Genomic DNA, 22,032 nt, shown 5'->3' on the forward strand with positions numbered 1-22,032 from the left:
CGCATGGTATTACCATCACGAATACGTGAGCCGTCAACGGCAACTGGTAGATGGCACAGCCATCGCGATTGCGCGAGCTCCTACCAGAAATTCGTTGCGCCGCCCTTGGGGGCAAAAAACGATAAAAGCTAACGTACGAAATCAAAGGGCAGCACACGGTGCGATCGCGCGACCCTGCACGTGAGCAATCTCCCAACTCATCTCTGCTGGCGATCCGCCGGCCGGGCCGCAATCCCCGGCCGTGACCGTCTTGGGCCGGCGACGTCGTCCAATCACGGTCCATCACCGGCCCGATAGTCATCTTTGCTACGGACAACGTACAACGGAAATTCCCCTCTGCGATGTTTCTCTATAGCTAATCGAAACCTCTCGTTCGCTGTGTTGAAAAATGCAAATTCTCATAATTTCTCGATAAAAAAGGCTTAGGAGAAATTACCGATAAATTACCGGGAATTTCTCTTCGTTTCTGACGTAATTTACTGGATTTAGAACTCTACTTCACTATTTCGCTTAAAAATTTGTCCCAGTTCACATGAATGGTCTCGCATTTTCACCACCAAAAACGTTCCGTAATACCGTCAGTTACTCATTTTTCACATTTTCACTGAATTTGCTTTACGTAATAGACCCTCTGGCCCAACATTCTATCACCAATCAGACGTGTATTTCAGAGTGCTGCAAAAGTAACCATTTTATTGGTTGTAGCTCCTGCCCCACTTGTTTGTTCATATGTACCAATAAGAAGAGGTTATTTGAAATGTGAGGTTAAATAACGTATATCAGTGACGTCTATCAAGCCGCTTTGAGTGAAAAAAGTCGGTGCAAGTCGGCGACGAATAAAGATTCACTTTTGAGCATATGGAAGCAAACGTTACGGATAGTGTTGGCAAAATTGTAATACATAAATAACCTTCACATTCTGAAGTAAATGCACCCTTGCCTGAAACACGTGACAGCGCGTAGTTGTACGTATATATATACACTTTCTACAAGTTCTGCAAATTTTTCAAAAGGAAAACGGACTAAAATGCGAAACGTGGAAATAAAAGCAAAGATATCAAATCCTGAGGCTTTAGTAGAAAAAGCTAAAAGGCTAAGCAAATCTGACGGAGTCATAATGAAGCAACACGATGTTTTCTTTCTTGTATCTAAAGGAAGGCTTAAATTACGAAAGTTTGAAGTAAGTACACTGTATAACATAAGAATATAGCTGCATTTTCGTAATTGACTTTGTCTTAAAATTGTAGAATGGAACTGGAGAACTTATATATTATGAACGACCCGATACCAAAGGTCCAAAATTATCAAGCTACTCGAAAGTAGATTTAAGTGCTGAAGGAGCAGAAGGAGTAAAAGAAGTTTTATCCCAAGCATACGGTATACTTGGTTCGGTAGAAAAGACAAGGCAGTTGTTTATCGTTGATCAAACCCGCATACATATCGACAAAGTATCCAATCTTGGAGATTTTATGGAACTTGAGGTATAGAAAGTACAGAGTGATTCAATTAAGCACTTATTATTTAGTACCTACAAAGAACAAACTTTTCTACAGGTTGTTTTAAGAGATGATCAGGATATTGCGATTGGACAAAAGATAAGTCAAGATTTAATGAAGCAGTTAGAAATTGCTGAAGAGGATACAATTTCTGTCGCTTATTTGGATTTACTAACCATTAAAGAATAGGATGATACATTGTCTTCAAGAAAAGAAAAGATATTCTTTGAACATACTATTAAAAAATAATTTATAACATTTTAACATATCAGTGTAACATTGCCAATTAATATTTCAAACCGTTTCATCGCTTATGAACAAATTCATTTAATGATTACATAACGATTATTTATTTATGACAATCATCGTCTCTAAACAAAATAATTAAGTTTTAATAAAGCACTTATTGTACTTATCTTGAACTCATCTGTTGATGTGTAAAAGTACCAAACATAAGTACCAATTCATCGTCCGCATTCCTAAGTTATTTATGCCTTTTTTGTTTACTTCTCTGATATACTCAAATCATTCAAAGTATTCAATTATTGTACAGGTAACTTTGCAGATAACATTAAAGATTAAGAATTCACAGATTTAATGACACTGATTGTTCTGCTTCACTAAATGTACAAGTACTAATAGAGTTTTTATTTTTAATGTAGACAGGTTTACTGACATATTCATTAGATATGCTGAAGACAGTTGAAAATGAAATAAGAAAATCAGTCCATTTCCATATGCTATTCACTTTTCAGCTTCGACAACAAATTTAATATAAAAATAGACATGGTTCAAGATATTCTAAAATCTTTTATTGTAAAAATCGTGTAAAAACATTGTATATTACATACACAATAAGCACTAATAAATAGCATAAAGAGGCACATATGTAGGCAATTTCATGATTATTACTAAACGCCATTGCAATGGTATTTGATCACATAAGGATAAGAATCATTATGTAACCCAGTCGCAGTCTCAATTAACATGTATACACTTCAGATCAATTTTGTGAATTACAGAAATACGGGTTTTACTTAATGCAAAACTATCATACAAAATACGATTTGTTACAAAATTGAATAAAACTTGAAATTACGTAAAAAGTGATTCTCAATATCGCTGGTGAAAGTATTTTGAGCACTAATTCATAAAATGTAATTTTTTTCCACCTTGTGCTCTTTGATTGTTCATAATGTCGTATTCTTATGTTCTCTATAAGGCAATTGTTCCCTATTTATATTTTTTAATATTACTGACCGAGTTTGGACAAGTGGCTGGAATCAGACCTATTCAGTCTTCGGTCATCCTATGAAATTATTTGTATTGCTACTTTAAATATAGTGGAATACGCGTATAACTGCCAATTCTTTTAATTCACTGATAAAACGAGTATTCATGCACGTTATAATCAGTGAATTTTTAAGTATTTTTAGGTAAAACATACATTCTATTCTGTAAAACAGAGTGTTTTTAATTGACAGTATACAAACCAGTGATGCACTTCAATGCACAGATCTTGTAGTGCACCTTTCCATTAATGAAGTGTAAATAACATTATCTCATGTTGCAACATCTGCCAATCTTCTCTATCGCGATATGTTATCTGTTGTACTGCTTTCAGTTTCTGAACTGGATAATTAACTCGCTAATGAGAATGTTGACGAGTTCCTTAAGGCCACAGAAGTTCAATATTTGGTGACTGGAGTTCTTCAAATATTTTGTACATGGAGAAGACACAAAGCCAACAGTAAATCTATGGGAGTAAATAAATAAAACAAGATACAATTAAATATATGGGATAGGAATATTAAGACTGTTTTTTTTTCAAACTTCTGGTATGTACTTACATTATAAGACATCCATAGCCAATCGCACAATGTTGCAAACACAGAATCAAGCTAGAAGAAAATAATATTTATTATATTTGAAATTCATCTAAGTTAAATTAATATAGGTGTAGAAATTGAACTTACGTAAATATAGTAACCTCCTAACAACCACAATCCAAACACAAGTTGGAACAAACAAACTACAAACCATGAAATAAGCCAGGGCAATAACCATCCACGTACTCCTTCATTGATTCCATAAACCATCAAGAAGGAAAATACTATTAGCAGCAGGAAATAAAATATAAGGAATCCTCCAACATATTGCATAGCTAAAAGTAAACAAAATATTTAACTACAGATACCATCTTCCTAATAGTAAAACTTAATCGAAAGCTAAGTATTAAATATATTTTAACTGAAAAAACATTCAACCCTATTTAGCAAATTTATTTTACTTACATCCTCTAACGTCAGCTTCAAATAATGGATTATATAGCTGCGTCGAATCCCCTCCATTTAACTGGTAACATATCAGCGTGATCGCAATAATACTTAATGCCTAAAATATTATACAAGATTAAATACTATTTACCATAACAACAATTGTAACAATCTGTTCGTAAAAACAAAATATATTAAATATCATATAATTCAGGTACTACCGAGGCACATTTATTGTAAGAAAAATCTAATTCTGAAAAACTCCATTATATTAGGTCACTGAGGTGAATTACCGAAGTGTAAAATGCAACGGCTTTGCTGCCTGTCTTGATGCTATTCGTCCATATAAAAGGCGACCAACAGGATTTTAAGATAGTCATCTTAGACCTGAAAAATGTCATTTGGTGATATAAATTACCATTTTATATTTTTAATAAAGGCCAAATAAAATCTCGGCTCAATCCGAGGCGACCTAACCTTACTAATTCCACTCGGGACGATTTGGGCGTCGACCAGCTTCGAATAACCGAAACGTGACTTCACTTACGTGAGTAACTGCGGAGATGTCCGTTACTTAAATAACAAGTTAAATATCTGTTAAATACTTTTGACGCGACGGAGGGCGTTCCTTCAGCTTGTTTACGGTTGATTTACGGAACACCCAGCCGTAGCGTAAATTCGACACTTGACTCGTACTACTGCATGCTACAGCCAGTTACTAGAGATGTGTCAGCGGGCACGTATTGCATCCCTCTCATTCCCCACCATTGAATTTCATTGCTCTCTGAGCATTCCCTACCACTATACACAAACCTTACAATACAAGCTGCAACTGACAGCAATGTGTATGTATATACACATACATGATACAATACGTGTCTCCTGTCCTACACATTAACAGAATGAAGCTTCCACCGAACTGCACATAACATTAATACTAGTGTTGGATGCATCACCGTCATTTCGTTAATGATTATATGTAAATTCTATGTTAGAGATCGGTCGACAAGTCCATACGTGCAACGGTTCATTATCCAAGCGTTACTGTTAATTCCTGTCCACTGCGAAAGACGCTTTACGAATACTTTTGCTCTACTGACTCTCCACGCTTTTAACTATTGTTAAATTTATATTTTAACAGCAACGATAATTTTCATCTACTGACAACATTACTAAAGAGGTATTATTGTAATTAAGTAATTCGTAATAAAATTATTATCATAGAGCAAGTATTATTTCCATGAACAGAGATCATTGTATTATCGTATGCCGTCTTGTACGAATACTTCTGCTGGCCATTGTACGTATTTCTTACTAATAACAGATGGAACAAGAAATGTACAATAATTGAAGATGCAAGCATTAATTTTAATAAGCCGCACGCTATCAGGTCACAGAGTAAAGCCGAGGATGCACGTATACTTTATTGCAATGTACAACAACGTAACGACTCCAGATAAAGATCAATACAAATAATAACACGTCATCCTTGAATAAATAAATGCCACTAACGGTAGCTTCAAGATTTATGCATTCTGGTCAGCTGACTCTCCTTCGTTCGAATTCAGTTGAGTAGTTTGCGTATCGTCTTGAGTATCAGGATAATTCGGAAACTGTTCCTTGTTATATTGCATATCGTGATAGGGTTCCTGTTTATATTGCTCGTCTTCGACGTATTGCTCTTGCTGATATTGCATTGGATCGTACTGATCGTAATCGCCGGTAAATTCGGACGGGTAATTCTGTCCATCGACGTCGTACCGTTCGTCACCTTGTACGCGATATTGTTGCTGATCCATCGCAATATCATCCTGTGGTACATTTTGTGGATTGTGCCTCTCTTGAGCTAACATACTGGACGTAGGATCGAAATTTTCGCCACCTTCTTGCAAGTAAACGTCGCTTTCGGTCCTCCCGCTCGTGCTTTCATTGTTCACCGGATTTTGAAATTTATTATCAGATTCTTCGATTGCCGGATCTTTTGGCAGCGACGGCTGCACCGATTGTACGTGAGAAGCGGTGCTACCGTTAGTTAGATTCTCTGCAGACCTTACTGCAAAGGAGAAAATGTATAATTAATACGTGAAATGATTAAATAATAATACTTAAAAAAATCTCAAAATGTAGTATACATGTAATAGAAGTTTTTCCAAGATACAATATTTCGAAAGTTCGTGTACAACTGTTCAGGATTATAGTATACGCGTTTATGAATGCGGAGGGCATGTATACTAAATTTCGAAACCTTTATATACGAATTTTCGATCATGTCTGCGAGTATTCTATGAATATGTCTATGAATGCACCATAATGCGTTTTTCTCAAAATAATGCAATTGTGTAGATGTACGTGATTAAAAATCGGCGTACAAAAGTATTCGAATTTTTTGTGGGCATGTCTTATGGCAGTCATCCATACGTGTATGTATTTTTATCCACAATTGTACAGACAACTCCTACCTTTCTGGTGGTCGATCGTGTCTTGTATTTTGGACGACAAGAACGCTATGTTGCTTTGTAAACTGGCCATTTCTTCCCTGAGTACATGGAAAATAAATATACGATAATTAAGGCACTTCGAGTGGAGTTACGGAAAGGTATCTAAGAGTGCGAGAATGTTGCGAATCGTGCACACATATGACAACGAATACACAATGTTAGTAGGAAAAAGAATTACTCGAGGAGGAGCACGTTATATAAGATTTAATAACGACGATTGGCAAATATTAAGTAAAAAATTGCCTAAACGGAGCCGCGGGAGAAAAATTCTTCTTTCTACCAACACGAACTCAGTCCGTCATCGAAACAGTCATACGTGCTGTTACTGTGCTGATAGAGGCACCTTGGAGGACTCAATGCGACCTGTTTTCTTTTTCGGAGTTACTTTTACTTTGAGATCAACCTTAACACTGCGTTTCTTGTTTGCAGGCGAAGTAGTCTTGGTCACAGCCCCTTTGTGTCGCTCAACGACCCCCTCTGTCAACACAGAACAGCCGCAGTTACAAGTAATTGCAAGTATCATTACAAGGGGATTAGAGACTACGAGCTCGATACGATCAGATCGAGTGCATAATTGCGAGACTACTTCCGAAGATGTACCCAGATTTCACGAAATTTTCTATGATTGTAAAGATACGTCCAAGAATTTCCACATTCGCGGCGATTGACTTTTGATCCGTGACCTGTGATCTACGATCTACGGTCATTCAAGAATAAGTACATCTACAAGCATACAAGATTTCCACATAATCGCGACTTTTCTTATCCCTGTGTTAACAGATAATTCCTGTAAACCCTGTATTGCCGCGTTAAGTGTTCACTGACCGATGGAAATGATTTTTCACCTGACAAATGACACTGACCCACAGTTTCAGCTGCGGTACAATTTTCATAATATCCCTATTAATAACGTATTTCATTATTTATGAAATTAAGACATCTTTCTCAGGTTCCAAACCTGTTTCCCTTTTCAGCCATCAAATTCGACCTCGCCGCGAATGTGTCAACGAGGGAAAAGGATCAACCCATCAAACACAGTTACATAACAATGATATAACCGTTATATATGCTTTGTAACATGTACAAAAAGTTTACGTTATATCTCTTGCACAGTTACATAACACTGTTTTAAACGAATAATATAACATACGCATGACGTATCGGTAATATGTTATGCGTAACGTTAATCTGTATACATAAAAGAGGTCCCTGTCTAATTAATCATCGTTCAGTCTAAACCACTAAGCCCAGGAAAGACAAATTTAGGGATTATATTCTGTTCGTAACATCAGGGCTTACGGAGAAGGGATTCTTCGAAAGAAAATGTGTTCTAAACTATTTCTTAAGGTGATGTGAAAGTAGCGTCAAATAAACTCCCGTTTATGAAACTTTTCTTCGAACTGGGTGTACCGAATCGTTTGGAACTTAACAATGTGAATGTAGCGGCTACAAGGAAGGTCTTAACATCCATGCAATTTCAATGTTTTAACAATTTGTTCATAGTTATTTAAAAAAATGTGTTTTAAAAAATGAAATTTCATGGGGGTCAGGATCTTCCTTACAGCCTCCATATTCACGTCGTAAAGCCTGAAATGATTCGGTACCCTCAGTTCGAAGAAAAGTTTCATGAACAATTGATATCTCAGATGCCTCTTTCATATCCCCTTAATATCACCGAAGTCCGTTAAAATATCGACTTGGTTTTCATTTAAAACCGATACATGCACAATTGCCTAAAAAGCAATTTTAGGATTTTGCCTTACCAACCCCTAAGAAGATGAAAAAGAATGCAAAGGAAAGATTATAAATCTCGAATTCTACGTGCAAATATCGCCACGATGGAAATGCTAGTATTAATATCTGCAATGCTGATATTTGTAATAATGTTACGGAACGATAAAAATGTACTATTCTATAATATCAATGTATTTTTTCAATAACTATCGTCATATGTCAGGTTATTTTAGTGTTATGTAACGGTAACATAATGTGCTTGGTGGGATTTCCCTGTGGCGGCGTGCGCGACACACAAAATACGAGGAGCAATGGATGACAGACTATACGAAAACGATTCCAGTAAAGACAAGGGATACTTGTGTTTGAGGTCGTTAGCTTCCAAGCGTTGTGTGAGAGATTGGCATTCGGCAGTCAGTCGAGAGACGATCGTAGCCTGATTGGTCAGAGCATCTTCTAGACCGGCCACTGTAGCAGCTAAGAAATTCAATTCCATCGGTCAATTTTTGCGGAACGAATCGACCCATTACCTTCGCCCATGCTAGGCATAATGTCAGCATGCCGATTTCCCACACAATCGGGGCGCCCGCCGCGCAAAAAGCATGACCACTGATAAAGAAACTCTAGCCTCCTTTTATCGCGCCTAGATTTGTTCGTATGGACAGTATACCTAACACAGGCACGCGAGTACACGTCTGGATCTTACCATGTTTCGTTTCCATGTCCATGATCATGGTCGTGAGCTCCTTCTCCTTCCCTGGCCTGGGAGTCGCGGCAGGTGCGCGAGCCTCTTCCGTGTTCACCATCTTGCTCATGCTGATCTGCAAGACGATATCGGGTATAAAATTGCTAGCGTGATCGATATACATTAAGACATTACCCTTGATCGTGTGTCCCTGTTCTAGGTACCCACCTCCTTTTCCAACGAAGCTATCTGCTCGGTCAGCCGGAGATTTTCCCGCCTACAGTGAACCAGGTCGGCGTCCGCTCGTTCCAATCTCTGTTTGTAGGAATTGATCTCCGTTTGCAGGCGATTCTGTTCCTGTCTGCCCTGTCTCTCGATTCGCTCGGCCGATAATTTTGCGGCCGCGATTTCCTGCTCCGCTGCATCCTTTTCGGCTATGGCTTGACTCAGCTCGCTCTGCAAGCTCGCTACGAATTTATTTAAGCCACAAACGTTTATGGTAAGCGGTAACTCGGAATGGAGAGGTGACGCGTACTTAGTCGACGATTGGAAACTGTTTCTTTAATTTTATTCCTTGAAAAACGTAAGAGTAGGTATTCGATACACGAGAACACGACGTAATGATAAGAGTTTCCACAATCATGGTAAGTTCAACGGGGCGTTACAATGCGACTCGTGACTCGGATTAGGGAAGTCGGACGATTTCTGGGTCATTAAATGGTAAATATGTCTCGGGCCATGTGATAAATTGGGCGTTCCGCATGTCTGGACATTGTCTAAATTTATCAAGGTTTATCACCATACAGATATTATAATAGAACAGTAGTGGTTTTACTATTAGGAGACTGTAATCGCAGCGATAACGTGTATATTCTTTACTCGCGGATGGGTACTTTAAGTTCCGACTCACAGATTTTCCCCTGCAGCTCCTTCTTCAAGTTGTCGATCGTCGCCTGTTTTTGGGCCAGTTCCCTCCGAAGGTCTACCATTTCCCTGCGTTGTTTCTCCGCCTCCAGCTGGGATTTGCTGGCGGCATCCCAGTGATAAGCGATATCTGCCGAAAGTTGCTCGACCTGGTGATTGTACCGTCGTTCCACTTGCTGCCTTTCGTCGACGATCCTCTTGCTGGCTTCCTGGGTCGCATCCCTGAGCTTCTCGTGTTGCCTGTCCAGCTCCTCCCGCAACCTTTTGGTCTCGGCTTCCGCCTGGCTCTTCTCGAATTCTACTTGTTGGACTATATCCAAGGCCCTTTTCGCCTTTTGAGCCGTGTCCGCCTCCCGATCGCGGGCCAACTTCAGACTCCTCTGCGCCTCCTCCAGCTTAGCCTCGGTTTCTCGTTTCTCCTTTAAGGCTTGGTCTAACTGAGCTTTGATTTCCGGAGAAACCCCAGAAGACGAGCCTTCGGATAATCTTTGTAAATTCGCCTGATTCTCTTCCTGCGCCTTGCGGAGCTCGACCCTCGCCTGGGTCAGCTGAGCCTCGAGCTCGCTGATGCGAGATTCGAAGACAATGTTCGGCCCTTCCAACGTCTTGTGCAGTTTCACCCTTTTCCCTCTGTTGTCGCTGATTCTGGACGAGGTCCGTTCGCCGACTTCTTGGGTTTCCTCGTCGGAAATCTTGTATTCCTCCAGAACCGCCTTCAGGAACCCGGTCTTGCTCTTGTCGTTCAGCGCTTCGTTTTCCGCGACAACCTGCGACCAAGCGTAATTATTTCCTTCTTAACGTAAAGCTACGTCGTTTCGTCATTTTTAGCTAAGTATGGGGTGAACCTTGGGGAATAGAATGTCACGAAAATGAGCAATCGCAAAAAAGGGCAGATTGCACGACAATGTGCGAATATCACCCACAATGTGCAACTGCACTTGTGTCGAGTATATTTTTTAAATATCACACATGTGCAATTATATTTATGTCGGGGGTATTTTTCAAATATTACAAATGTGTGGAACTGTAAATGTCCCATGTACATCTCGCATCATTCCCGTATATATGTAACCATCGAATCCGCAGTGTTCATGATTTATCATCCGGTGAATGATTGCACTGATATCCACAATTCATTTTTCGTATCACCCGAACGTAATTCTACGCAAATATTTACGACTTACCAGGAAGACTATACTTTTGTCGATTTTTCTTTTTCTTTATTTAGGATCCAGTAAAGCCAAGTCGGCCATATTGAATTTTGATGTCAGATGCGAGATTACGTAAAATGCCCAACTGGTATTTCATTCCAATTTTCATGTTTTTATCGAACTTGGATGACCAGTGGATGTGTAAAATGTATCAGTCGGTCCATGTTTTCGCTGACGTTGTGTTCGTTGTCGAAATATCGCCTGAGAATCCCAATTTCGTCAACGGGCCAATTTTCGGATAGCGATATCTTGTTTCGCAGTGCACGACCCGTCATAAACTGATCAGCGGATATAATTCGTAAATACCTAGTTTCTTCGTGTCGTAGCCTTCATTGGCAAAAGTTATTCGCTTCGTAGAATATCGATTATTAAGGTGATATAAAAAGGTCATTCCATACCTTATAAAACGTCAAAATATTTATAAAACTTTTCTCCAATTTGGGTGCACGGAATCATTTGAAACTGAACACGTGATTATGAAGGCCCTAAGGGTGAACATGGTGCTCACGAAATTTCATTAAAAAAATATATATATATTCTTGGTTTTAGTCTGGGATAAATACAAACAATTTTTTATTAAAAATGAAATTTCATGAGTACCCGTTCTTCCTTAGGATCACAATCACAGGTTGAAGTTTACAACGATCTAATGCATCCAGTTTGGAGAAAAATTTTATAAATATTTTGACGTTTTATATATATATATACTTAATGTGAAATGAAAGGGTTATTCTATATATATAATTATATATATAGAATAACCCTTTCATATCACATTAATTTTACGCGATTGCCTCACCTCTGACGTTACGATTCGCTATGGCCGACCTGGCTCTACTAGACCCTTAAATAATTAAAAAAAAAACGGACGTCTCCTCACCTCCTTGACTTTCTTCAGCAGATTTGTCAATTCGTCCCTGCAGTACTGCGATTCCCGTTCCAACTGTTCTATGTACTCTTCCTGTCGCTCGATGAAAGACGCCAGCTCTGGAGGAGCCTGTTCTCCTGTTGACGAACCCATATTTCCGCAAGTTTTCGAAGTAACGTGCGTGTGTTTAGGTCGGGATAAGTAAGGACTTGCTCGAGGTGGCAAATTTCCCAAATAATTTTTCATGCGCGATCCATCGCTCACGACGCTCCGATCATCCGTATCTTCTCCGGATTCGTTGACACGTGGATTACTGTCTTGCAACGGATCCCTGCAGTGATGCATCTTCCTAAATAAAAAGCGCAACGATTCTACCGCATCTACTTTTCTACCCAACTCCAGAGAAACGTCTAACCAATCCGTTAATCCGCTTTTTCTAATGATCGCGAACACTTTGCATTCAAATATCGCCTCTGAACCGACAATGACTGGTGAAATAATTTATTCTAGACGCACGTGACATATACGTGGCAGAAGAATATACAATAATCACCAATTGGCTCCTAGATTGATATAAATTAAATCCTTTTTGCTGTATATACTGCTTAAATATTCATCAAATTCGTGCGATTTTAGTACACAAGGTTATAGCGAAATTACAGATTTGATGTCTTAAAAATGAATTAGTATTCTACATTGGTTATAGATCTCTAAATTTATAAAATATGCAAATAAAATGTTATGAAATTAGTGTATCATTGCTGAATAAAACGAAAAAAAAAGGTTATAAAATTTCAATATTCTTTTTAATGAAATAACCAATTTAGTGTTATTCTATTCGAAATAAATTCTAATTACTGTCGCATCTCATACCCGCTGGTCCTCGGCGAATAGGACTCCGACAACAAGTACTTCAGCTTCGAAACGGCTTCTCTGTACGCAATCTCCGTGTAGTCCGGCAACTTCTTCTTGGTCGGGTCCATTCTTTGTAAAACATTTACTTTTCTATACAAAAACACCCAGATGCTTTTACACTCTTAACTCAATCTTCGGTCAAGGTACCGTGACAATTGCACCCGCTCAAACAAACGCGCATATCAAAAATTAAAAAGAAACTGTATACACATATTAGATTAGCCAGAAAGTTATCGTGGCTTTGCTGTTTTACACGTGATACTTTGTTATCACGTGCACGACAGTTTTTTTGCACGTGACAATTGTTCAAGTTCTGTAAAGGGGTACCTTAAAGATCACGAGCGTTTTGGCCATGGATGATGGCTTCTTGATGGTGTTATATCATTTTAGTTACGAAGCATCACCATAGTGGCCTCCGCCTTACCGTCGTTCTTTTATGAAACGTCACTATAGTGGTCCCCTTTATTCCTACGTATTTAAAGCGATAGATGAATATCCTATTCATATAAAATATTAGCACTCCTTGGCCGAGCTATCCGTACAGGCGGTAAAGCTCCACATTCAATTGCGCCATAGTTAACGAGTTAAAATAAAATAATTGTTACCAAAATATAGAGAAGAATGTGCGCTTTAAACTGGTATATAACATGGACATAAAGGAAAAACACAAGTTTATTTGAAAACAAAGCGTATGATCATAAACGAGAAAACCCGCAATAACTTTCTGAACAACCTAATACTACATATTACAAAAAGTTCTCTCGAATATTAACCCTTTAATTACGAAACGTTACTATAGTGGCTTCCGCACGACCGATGTTTTTTTACGAAGCCCCACTAAAGTGGCTGATCGACGTTATTTTACGTTACTTTACGTTATTTTACGTTATTTTACGTTACGTTACGTTATTTTACGTAGCACCGCTATAGTGGCCCCTTTCGTTCTCATGTATTGGAAGCGACAAATGAATATTCGTATAAAATATGTGTACTCCGCAGTGGAGCTCTCCGTACAGGTGGTACATCTCCACGTCCGACTCCGTCGTAGTTAAAGGGTTAAAGAAATAAATTCAAAAGCCGTTTGCAGGTATCAGATAGGGTTGTAACGAATATTCAATTCGGCTTTCACCATACGCAAAAGTTTCGCACCGTTTGTACTTTCGCCCTCACTTTCGCCTCCGCAATACGATCTCTTTTTTCTCTTTCGCCTTTGTCCTTGCTTTCGGTATAATCACTTTCGTTGCAACCCTAGCATCATCAGGGGAGCACGTTTACCTGGACTTGAAGCGTTTCGTCCGGCCGTATCCGGAGATGTCGAAACTGGAGGTGTTGCTCAGAGATTTCGGCTTCAAGAAGGACCTTAAGGGAAGTCTAGGACGCGCCAAATAGGTCCCAGAGGTTCCCAAGGTTGCGGTCGTGGTAGCCATTGAGGAACCACCGATCCGGGACCGGCGAGAATCGGTGCTCGTCGCCAGCATTCTGGTAGCACAATGGATTCCAAGGTGTTCCTCGGGTCTAGATATACGTGCATTCTCCAATCGATGGCCCGGCGGTATACTCGCCCCTGTAGAAGTAAAGCACGGGTCCCATCGTCTTGCGGGCTCGAATCGGCCAAGGAAGACGAACTTTGGCTCAACAGGACGTAACCAGAGCCTGGTAGTGAATCGCGTGCAGCCAACCCATTCGCTTTTCGAGGGGGCAGGCACCGTACCACCGCGTGTATCCTATTCCGTGACTTGCCGTCATTCGTTTGCGATCAGAAAATCTTTACCATTCCATCGCGTCACGTCGCGAAACGACGATCCGCCCATTCTCCGATGGGCTAGCTGCCAACCACGGAGGACGCGTTTCGACGCTGGCCCTCTTGACGAATTAATCCATTGGTTTCAAGTCCGCGACATCGCATCGAACCTTGAGCCGGTTTAATGACTTAACTGCTTGCCCGAGATCTATTATTTCCATTCTGTGATAATACCGGGCTCAGGAATGCCGATCAGTCGTTCCACTTTGGTATCCCAGACCTTGCTCGGCATTGGGTGTGCGTAGAGAAATGCCTTTTGATCTACAGAAATGAAAAACAATATTTAAAATTGCATATCTCCGTATTAAACCTACCAATCGGTTTTGTTTGTAGCTTAAAAGACGCAGAAAAATAGTCCAATCTCGATGACCTGGTTAAAGTTGACATTACTCATTCAAGAGGTTCAGAAGACGACGTTCATTGTCTAGTTTTATGCGCCAGGCTAAACATCGCAGATAATGACTAGGTCGCGTCTATGTATATATATGGCGCGAAACTCTACCGAGTTTTTTAATAAAGATGTATTGAGTCTCGTCTTGGCTTCCCTGCAACCTTGTGGCAACTCGGTTAACATTTATTAGTTGTTCGTAACACCATTTTTATACAGCTTTAGTCTGTTTTATTTAAAAATATTATTAAAGCTAGTTGAATACTATGAATTCGTAAATACGGGCATGAGCAATATGTTCCCATTCGGACCTTGATTTCATTGTTTGTGTCAGAGGAAAAAAACTGCTATTGTCAGCAGGAGGTAGGCACAACCTAGATATACTTCTGGCATCAATTGCAATAGATTATCTAGTGCTCACATTCAGTATTTATAGATTCCCATGTTAAATAAGAGCGTAGTATTTGATACCACTAAGTAAACCGTTATGTATTAAATACAAACCAAATTTATAAGACATACTGAGCACCATTAACCCGTATTTTTAACTAAGCACCATGCAGACATACTTCCAACACGTTCTTCGTGTTAAAAGTAAAGATTCTATATGCATATATACAGATATATTCAAATCAATAAATTTCTTCTCATTCTTATTTAACAGAATCCACTCGCCAGAAGTCCATCTATCTTAATCTATATTGTCGTCGACGAATAATAAACCTTTTAATTGCACTAACATGCGATCCTAAAAAGCGTATACGCCCTTTGTGCTCTAATTACATTTCTATAAATTATGTTACTACTAATATCGGCGCAGCCGAATAAAAAAAAAATTTTTCTAATGTGCGCTCCATAAATACCACTGCACCAAAACTAATTTGAACTGCTCTGTGCAATTAATTTTATATAAACTAAAATCAGTCACTTATGTCTTGTCTTGTTGGGCTCGTAACATCATTAGAAGTTTCATCTGTAGTTATGGCTGATATTGGTGGATAATCCATTGAATTCTCATAATATAAATTATTAAACCCTGAAAATATTGATAAATTACTTTGGCTGGACTACTGAAGCGGGATAAACAAAACGGTTTACTTTATTTAATAGTGGATGAAAATTGAATGGAAAAATATTGTTGATTTAATTACCATCGTTGTAAGTAAATGGTTTAATGAAAATGATCACTAATAAACCAAAAAGTGCAGCAGCTCCACAAACGAAAGCGATTACATCTCTATAGTAACTCGAGCAATTACTTGTACAACGCCTGAAAACAAAACAGTCAGTATATATTTCATGTAACTCATTGAAAAATTATAATTAATGTTTTAAATTGCGTACACAGATTGTATCACGATAACAGCTAATCCATTGCAGAGTTTATCCGAAAAACTCATGACACCATATACAAAAGCTCCCGTATCTGAACAGAATCCAATAAAATCTGCAGTTACACCAAGACTGGTGACCAGCATGATCGAACCTCCCATTCCTGCGTAAATGTATAATTTTTAATAGCGGATACACTGGTTACTAATAATAAAATTTTACCAGTATTAAATAGATGCAATTAATTAAACATATTAAAAAAAAAACTGCGCAAGAAAACTGTTCTGTGATATTTACCTAGTAAAATAGCTACTAAATAAATTTCGTATGTAACGTATGCACTGCCTTGTCCAAGCCATATACATACACAAGCACACAAGGCAACGACAACTCCAATAAAGTATGAGATTTTTCGTCCTAATCTCGTATTTAATCTTTCGATAATTAAAGACGTCATAAAACTGCTGAGGAATATTGTTAATGGTATGACTGCCAAAGAAGTAGCAGCCATATGGAGAGTTTCATGTAAGTACAAAGGTACATAAATTTGTGATAAATTTACAAATAGTCGGGTTGGCATGTAAACCAGTGCCACTTGATACATTTGTGCATCTTTTAATATACTGGTCACGGAACGCGTACTTTGCCTCAATAATCCTGGAAAAAAACTAAAATTAAAAATTTGCACAAAATATTAAACTCCTATGGAAAAGATACTACCTACCTCCAGAATTATTAGCAGCCGTCTCCTTTACAAAAATATGAAAGATTAGGGATGTTCCAAAACCTACTCCTAATCCAATAAATAATACTTTCTGAAATTTATGTACATCCGTTGGTCCTATTTGTGAGCCCGGAACATCATTAGTTACATGAAGAACTGCCCAAGCAATGCAGTACACTAGTATATTAGAGAATACCGTAAAACTATACCTGGTGAACAAATGTACCAGTTAGTCTTTGTTTACATTTATATGTAATTATGTATAATATATGAGCCTTTGTTTTTGGACTTATGTTTTAATTATTAAATAAAGACTTCAAGATTATATACCCTGGCACATCTTTGTAATCAACAAATAACATACCTTAGAGCTGTCAGTTCCGTTCTTTCTTGTTCCGTAGGAGTAAGGTCCGGTATTAAAGACAAATGAGAAATTTGAACGGCAGCCCAACCAAATTGAAATATTATCACAAATGAAGCATAGTAAATTAATTGTGCCCATTGATGTGCTGTTTCACAATTGATGCACGATGAAAATATAAATGGAAAAGCCAGGAGAACACAAATAGTCCCTATATGTAACAAAACCAAATAAAGTATTAGATATCAAAGTTTGTGTTCATTGTAATTGTCAGTAATACCGTAAAAATATAATTAATGTTAATAATTTACCAAATAAATGCCAAGTCTTGCGTTTGCCATATCGACATAACCAAAAATCATCATGTTTATCGGAATGAAAACCGACAAAAGGGGTCGCTACAGCATCTGCTATTTGGCCAATAAGTAATATTACTCCTGAATAAAATGCATCGAATTCCAAAACAAGATGAAAGAATACCAATAAGTACGTAAACCACATGGAAGCACATATGTCATTCAATACATGTCCAACGCCATATGCCAATCTTTGGCCAAACGATAACCGCCTCACAATCTCTGTATAATCATTCACCGCTGCATTTATAGATCTCTGCATTGTGAATGTTAATTCAGGCACACTGTCAGTCGATGCTTTGGAGGAACTTCAGTTTCCTAGTTGATTAAGCATAACTGCAAAAATGACAGGGATTAGATTATTGGTTTATTTTCAAAATAAATAAAAACAGTTGAAGAAAGATTAAATAAAAATTACTATTATTACAGTTTGTGAGAAGGTAATAAAACGTGACGCACGATTCGGCTTATTATTGGTGAATCGGTGATAGACACGAATATTCTGTCGAATATTACGTTTCGTCCTGTATCATATCGACAAACTATTAACTCTTATCTCCACTTGTTTCTGCATTTTAAGTGTATCGTAATACCGGTCCAAAGCAGTCATTTATTTACCACGAGCTACATTGTTTCCTGCTTCCATAAGAGCAGAAACTTATTTGTCAGACAAAAGCATGACGATAGCACTGACACATGTTGACTTTTAAATTTACCGCATACAAAGCGGAGTCACACGTGTAGTTACGAGCAAAGAGTTTAGTACTCCACTTTTGATACCCTTTGGTCACGAGGGCAATTATAACCGATGAATATAGATCTAATTAGAAGATCATTAACAGAGATGAGTTGGAAGATTGCTCACGGGCAGGGTCGAGCGATCGCCTGTGCTGCCCCCCGGTGGAGGATGCGGATGGTTAATGCACTCCCCACCTGTTACCCCTCAGTGGCGGCGCAACACATTTCTGGTGAGGGCTCACGCAATCGCGATGGCAGACACAGGTTTTGAAGCTTTTGTGAGGGGTCCATGACTTATTAAACCGGTTTTCGGGCTGTCCAGCCACCAATGAATTTTTCTCGCACCTGCGACCACAGTAGCTTGACGGGGATCTTTGTTCTCTTCAAATTGATCTTTCGTTTTCCTGCGTCTTCCTGTGTCTTCGCGCGAAGATCCCCGTCAAGCTACCATGGCCGCAGGTGCGAGAAAAATTCACCGGTGACTGGGCAGCTCGAAAACTGGCTGTAGAAGTCATGGAGCCCTCACAAAAGCTTCAAACCCTGTGTCTGCCATCGCGATTGCGTGAGCTCTCATCAGAAATATGTTGCGCCGCCACTGAGGGGTAACAGGTGGCAAGTGCGTCGTTAGCCATCTGTATCATCCATCGGGTGGCGGCACATGCGCGATCACGCGACCCTGCCCGTGATGCCCGTGAGCAATCTTTGTCTCCAGCTTCGGTTATATCGTGGTGAGTTCCTATTCTTGCGAATGTGCTTATACATATAATTGAAATGCAGCTCGTATGATGGCGTTGCCATTTGCGCGAGCTTTCTTGTTCTTCAACTTCGTCTCTAATTAATGTTCCCGCGTTTAAATGAACTGAAATTGACTAAAATGAACCGTTGATTTACGTTGAATTCGATTGAGTCGTTCTTTACGCGGTGCTTTGAATTCTATTAACCGGTGTTTTTCTGTCACTTGAAGTGACATTTAACCGAATTGAACATTTAGTTTGACAATCTCACATGTATATTAATTATATTCTACTGTGTTTTATCGCAAATGCTGTGAATGGTGAATTTTGCAAACCTGATTTTGGATTCAAAGTGCTGAATACAACATCGTAGTTGACTTCAGTAGTTAATTATGAACAATTTTGGAGCCAAAAGGAGTAACACACACTAGATACAATTGCTACTTAATTTTGTTAAAATCGTCTCTAATTTAAAGCTTAATTTCCCTACAAGATTTATAAACTGCAAGGCATTTACGGCTAATATTGTAATTGATTGAAAGTTAATCGAAAGCTTTTCATAGTTTTATATCATGGGTAAACCAAAAAATGCTTTCAAATTACCAAACCATGTTCTTGAGAACTATCGGGAACCTTTACAAAATATGCTTTCTGTCATGGAGGATCACGTGAAAACTTATGAAGATAGGTAATTGTTTATTAGAATGTTGAAATTATTTTCATGCGTGAATATTTCACATTGCATGTGACTGTAAACTGTGTTTATATTTTTTTAGATACAATTGGTCAATGAAAGATTTTGAACTTGGAGCTCCTCTAGGACGTGGGAGGTTCGGAAGGGTTTATCTTGCAAGAGAAGTGAAAACAGAGTATATGGTTGCTTTGAAAGTACTTTATAAATCAGAATTGGTAAAAGGTCGGGTTGAGAAACAAGTTATGCGAGAGATAGAAATACAGTCACACTTAAGGTACTATATTTAAGAATGTGTATATACACATACACATGTACAAATGTTGTATATGTAGATGTGATCATACTCTTATGTGAAGTGTCATTTGTAGAATTAAAGAATCTCTTCTAGATTTTCGTTATTTTAACAATTGTTTAATATTCTAGGCATCCTAATATCTTACAGTTATTTACTTACTTCCATGACGAGAAACGAATATATTTAGTCCTAGAATTTGCTGCCAGGGGAGAACTTTATAAAGAGATGCGACGGCTGCCTGAAAAAAGACTTAACGAGCATTTGTAAGTATAACTTCGTCTGATTGATTCTGATACAACTTTTACTATTAATTATTTGCATTAAAATATTCTTCAGAATTGTGACAAGAGAATAATTATTTATAGGTCAGCTAAATATACATATCAAGTGGCAGATGCACTGGACTATTGCCATCAAAACAATGTGATACATAGAGATATTAAACCTGAGAATTTGCTTTTAACATATAATGGTGACATAAAATTAGCTGATTTTGGATGGTCTGTCCATGCTCCATTTTCAAAGTAAGTAATCCTTTATATGTGGGCGAATGAACTAAATTATATTTATAATTTATCTTTTAATTATTAACCATTGTTTAATACGAAAGTCTCTTTTAACACAATACTACAATTTATTCTTACAGACGTAACACATTATGTGGAACATTGGATTACCTTCCACCCGAAATGATAAAGGGACAGGAATATGACTTTTACGTGGATCTGTGGTGTTTAGGCGTGCTTTGTTATGAATTTCTTGTTGGTACACCACCATTTCTTAGTGACTCACAACAGGAAACTTATACAAAGATTGAGGTATCACAGATTCCATGGCCAGCACATGTTACTGCAGGAGCTAAGAATCTAATCTCACGGGTAACATTATTACTTTCAAATATATGATACTTTTATTCTTGTGGTAGAAACGTTATTCAAATGATATTACTGTGTAAAACCAAAATAGTGATACACATTTATATATTATGTAAAAAATTAACATTATTTCGATATTTGAAGTCATCAAATTATCGCTAACATTTTCTGTTGCAGTTAATGAAAAAAAAAAGTAACGAAAGGATTTCTCTTAAAGCCGTTAAAACTCACTATTGGATAATGGAAAATAAGGATAAAATTGGTAACCAAACATCACAGAAGCAGGAACAAAAATAGAGAGAAATAACATCAGTTGAAATGTAATTGAAAATTACTTTTAACCTTTTGTGGTTGGACTTTGTTGTAAGTCTAATGTGTACACCTTTACAAGGTAAAGCACAACAAGCGTTTTGACACAGTGCATGTCTGGAAAAGATGATCATGCTCAATTAATAGTAATCAAACATTTGGATAACTATTGTATTAGAAAATAACGTTTACTTTTAACTAATGAAAAAATATTTAATAGTAAGTTGTAAATATTATTTTATTGGTATTCTTACAATTAGTAGCATTCGTACTGAATTTCCAAATTCGGTATACTTACCTTCCAAAATTATGGTAAACTATTACATAATATATTCGAACAACACGGACTTATCCAATCAGATCCAAACTGTGGTGGGACTAGATTTGCAATTCAGTCAAGATAACGAGTTCTCAAAACAGTAGATAACGTCTGAATCGGAGTTAATAAAAGTGAGTCTATTCATGCAGAAATGAGTTGGGTGATTGCTCACGGGCACGGTCGCGCGATCGTATTCTGTGTTGCCCTCGGTGGAAAATGCAGGCGGTTCACGCACTTGCCTCCAATGGCGACCCAACTCGGGGTTCCAACTCATCCTTGCTTCTAATCAAAGATGTTCTAATTGATCTCTTGAGTTAGGCCGCCATTGGGAACAAATGCATTCTCCACTGAGGGCAGCACAGAACGCAATCAAGCATCCCTGCTCGTGAGCAATCTCCCATCTTATCTCTGGTTCATGCTATTTTGGTCTCTTGCCGCTAGGTGATAGTGGCTCGCTAGTAACTACAAATCAGGAAGTATAGACATTCTTCGCTATTCT

At 38.2% G+C, this 22,032-nt stretch overlaps 5 protein-coding genes across 8 annotated transcripts; 2 read left to right on the plus strand and 3 right to left on the minus strand.

The window, feature by feature from the left end:
• The first annotated feature begins 772 nt into the window (after positions 1-772).
• LOC105698407 lies at positions 773-1,963 on the plus strand. The gene is made up of 3 exons (XM_012422644.1): positions 773-1,180; positions 1,248-1,481; positions 1,554-1,963. The coding sequence occupies exons 1-3, from the start codon at positions 929-931 to the stop codon at positions 1,683-1,685; spliced, it is 618 nt and encodes a 205-aa protein (XP_012278067.1). The 5' UTR covers positions 773-928; the 3' UTR covers positions 1,686-1,963.
• A 323-nt stretch (positions 1,964-2,286) lies between these two features.
• LOC105698408 lies at positions 2,287-4,585 on the minus strand. The gene is made up of 6 exons (XM_012422645.2): positions 4,250-4,585; positions 4,066-4,159; positions 3,791-3,890; positions 3,473-3,660; positions 3,347-3,397; positions 2,287-3,252 (listed from the first exon to the last, which is right to left on the minus strand). Exons 2-6 carry the CDS (start codon positions 4,150-4,152, stop codon positions 3,169-3,171), a joined length of 510 nt encoding a protein of 169 aa, XP_012278068.1. The 5' UTR covers positions 4,153-4,159; positions 4,250-4,585; the 3' UTR covers positions 2,287-3,168.
• A 486-nt stretch (positions 4,586-5,071) lies between these two features.
• Positions 5,072-14,184, minus strand: LOC105698360 (serologically defined colon cancer antigen 8 homolog). The gene is made up of 9 exons (XM_023434813.1): positions 13,883-14,184; positions 12,573-12,697; positions 11,705-12,051; positions 9,600-10,380; positions 8,918-9,156; positions 8,711-8,825; positions 8,364-8,481; positions 6,232-6,308; positions 5,072-5,825 (listed from the first exon to the last, which is right to left on the minus strand). Exons 1-9 carry the CDS (start codon positions 14,083-14,085, stop codon positions 5,299-5,301), a joined length of 2,532 nt encoding a protein of 843 aa, XP_023290581.1. The 5' UTR covers positions 14,086-14,184; the 3' UTR covers positions 5,072-5,298.
• A 773-nt stretch (positions 14,185-14,957) lies between these two features.
• On the minus strand, positions 14,958-18,355 carry LOC105698371 (major facilitator superfamily domain-containing protein 12). 4 transcript variants are annotated; one of them, XM_012422571.2, is made up of 8 exons: positions 18,188-18,355; positions 17,525-17,905; positions 17,217-17,424; positions 16,853-17,061; positions 16,426-16,785; positions 16,141-16,291; positions 15,948-16,066; positions 14,958-15,832 (listed from the first exon to the last, which is right to left on the minus strand). In XM_012422571.2, exons 2-8 carry the CDS (start codon positions 17,829-17,831, stop codon positions 15,717-15,719), a joined length of 1,470 nt encoding a protein of 489 aa, XP_012277994.1. In that variant the 5' UTR covers positions 17,832-17,905; positions 18,188-18,355; the 3' UTR covers positions 14,958-15,716. The 4 variants fall into 4 exon arrangements, with proteins under 4 accessions (XP_012277994.1, XP_012277990.1, XP_012277991.1 ...); XM_012422567.2 differs by having other exon boundaries at positions 18,029-18,355; XM_012422568.2 differs by having other exon boundaries at positions 17,997-18,355.
• Positions 18,356-19,166: 811 nt separating this feature from the next.
• On the plus strand, positions 19,167-21,616 carry LOC105698374 (aurora kinase B). The gene is made up of 6 exons (XM_012422583.2): positions 19,167-19,729; positions 19,818-20,009; positions 20,159-20,293; positions 20,396-20,554; positions 20,677-20,908; positions 21,083-21,616. The coding sequence occupies exons 1-6, from the start codon at positions 19,614-19,616 to the stop codon at positions 21,200-21,202; spliced, it is 954 nt and encodes a 317-aa protein (XP_012278006.1). The 5' UTR covers positions 19,167-19,613; the 3' UTR covers positions 21,203-21,616.
• Positions 21,617-22,032: the final 416 nt, after the last annotated feature.

Source organism: Orussus abietinus, unplaced genomic scaffold (genome assembly GCF_000612105.2).
Source record: "Orussus abietinus isolate OABI.00-Male unplaced genomic scaffold, Oabi_2.0 scaffold95, whole genome shotgun sequence".
In the NCBI taxonomy this organism is placed as follows: domain Eukaryota; kingdom Metazoa; phylum Arthropoda; class Insecta; order Hymenoptera; family Orussidae; genus Orussus; species Orussus abietinus.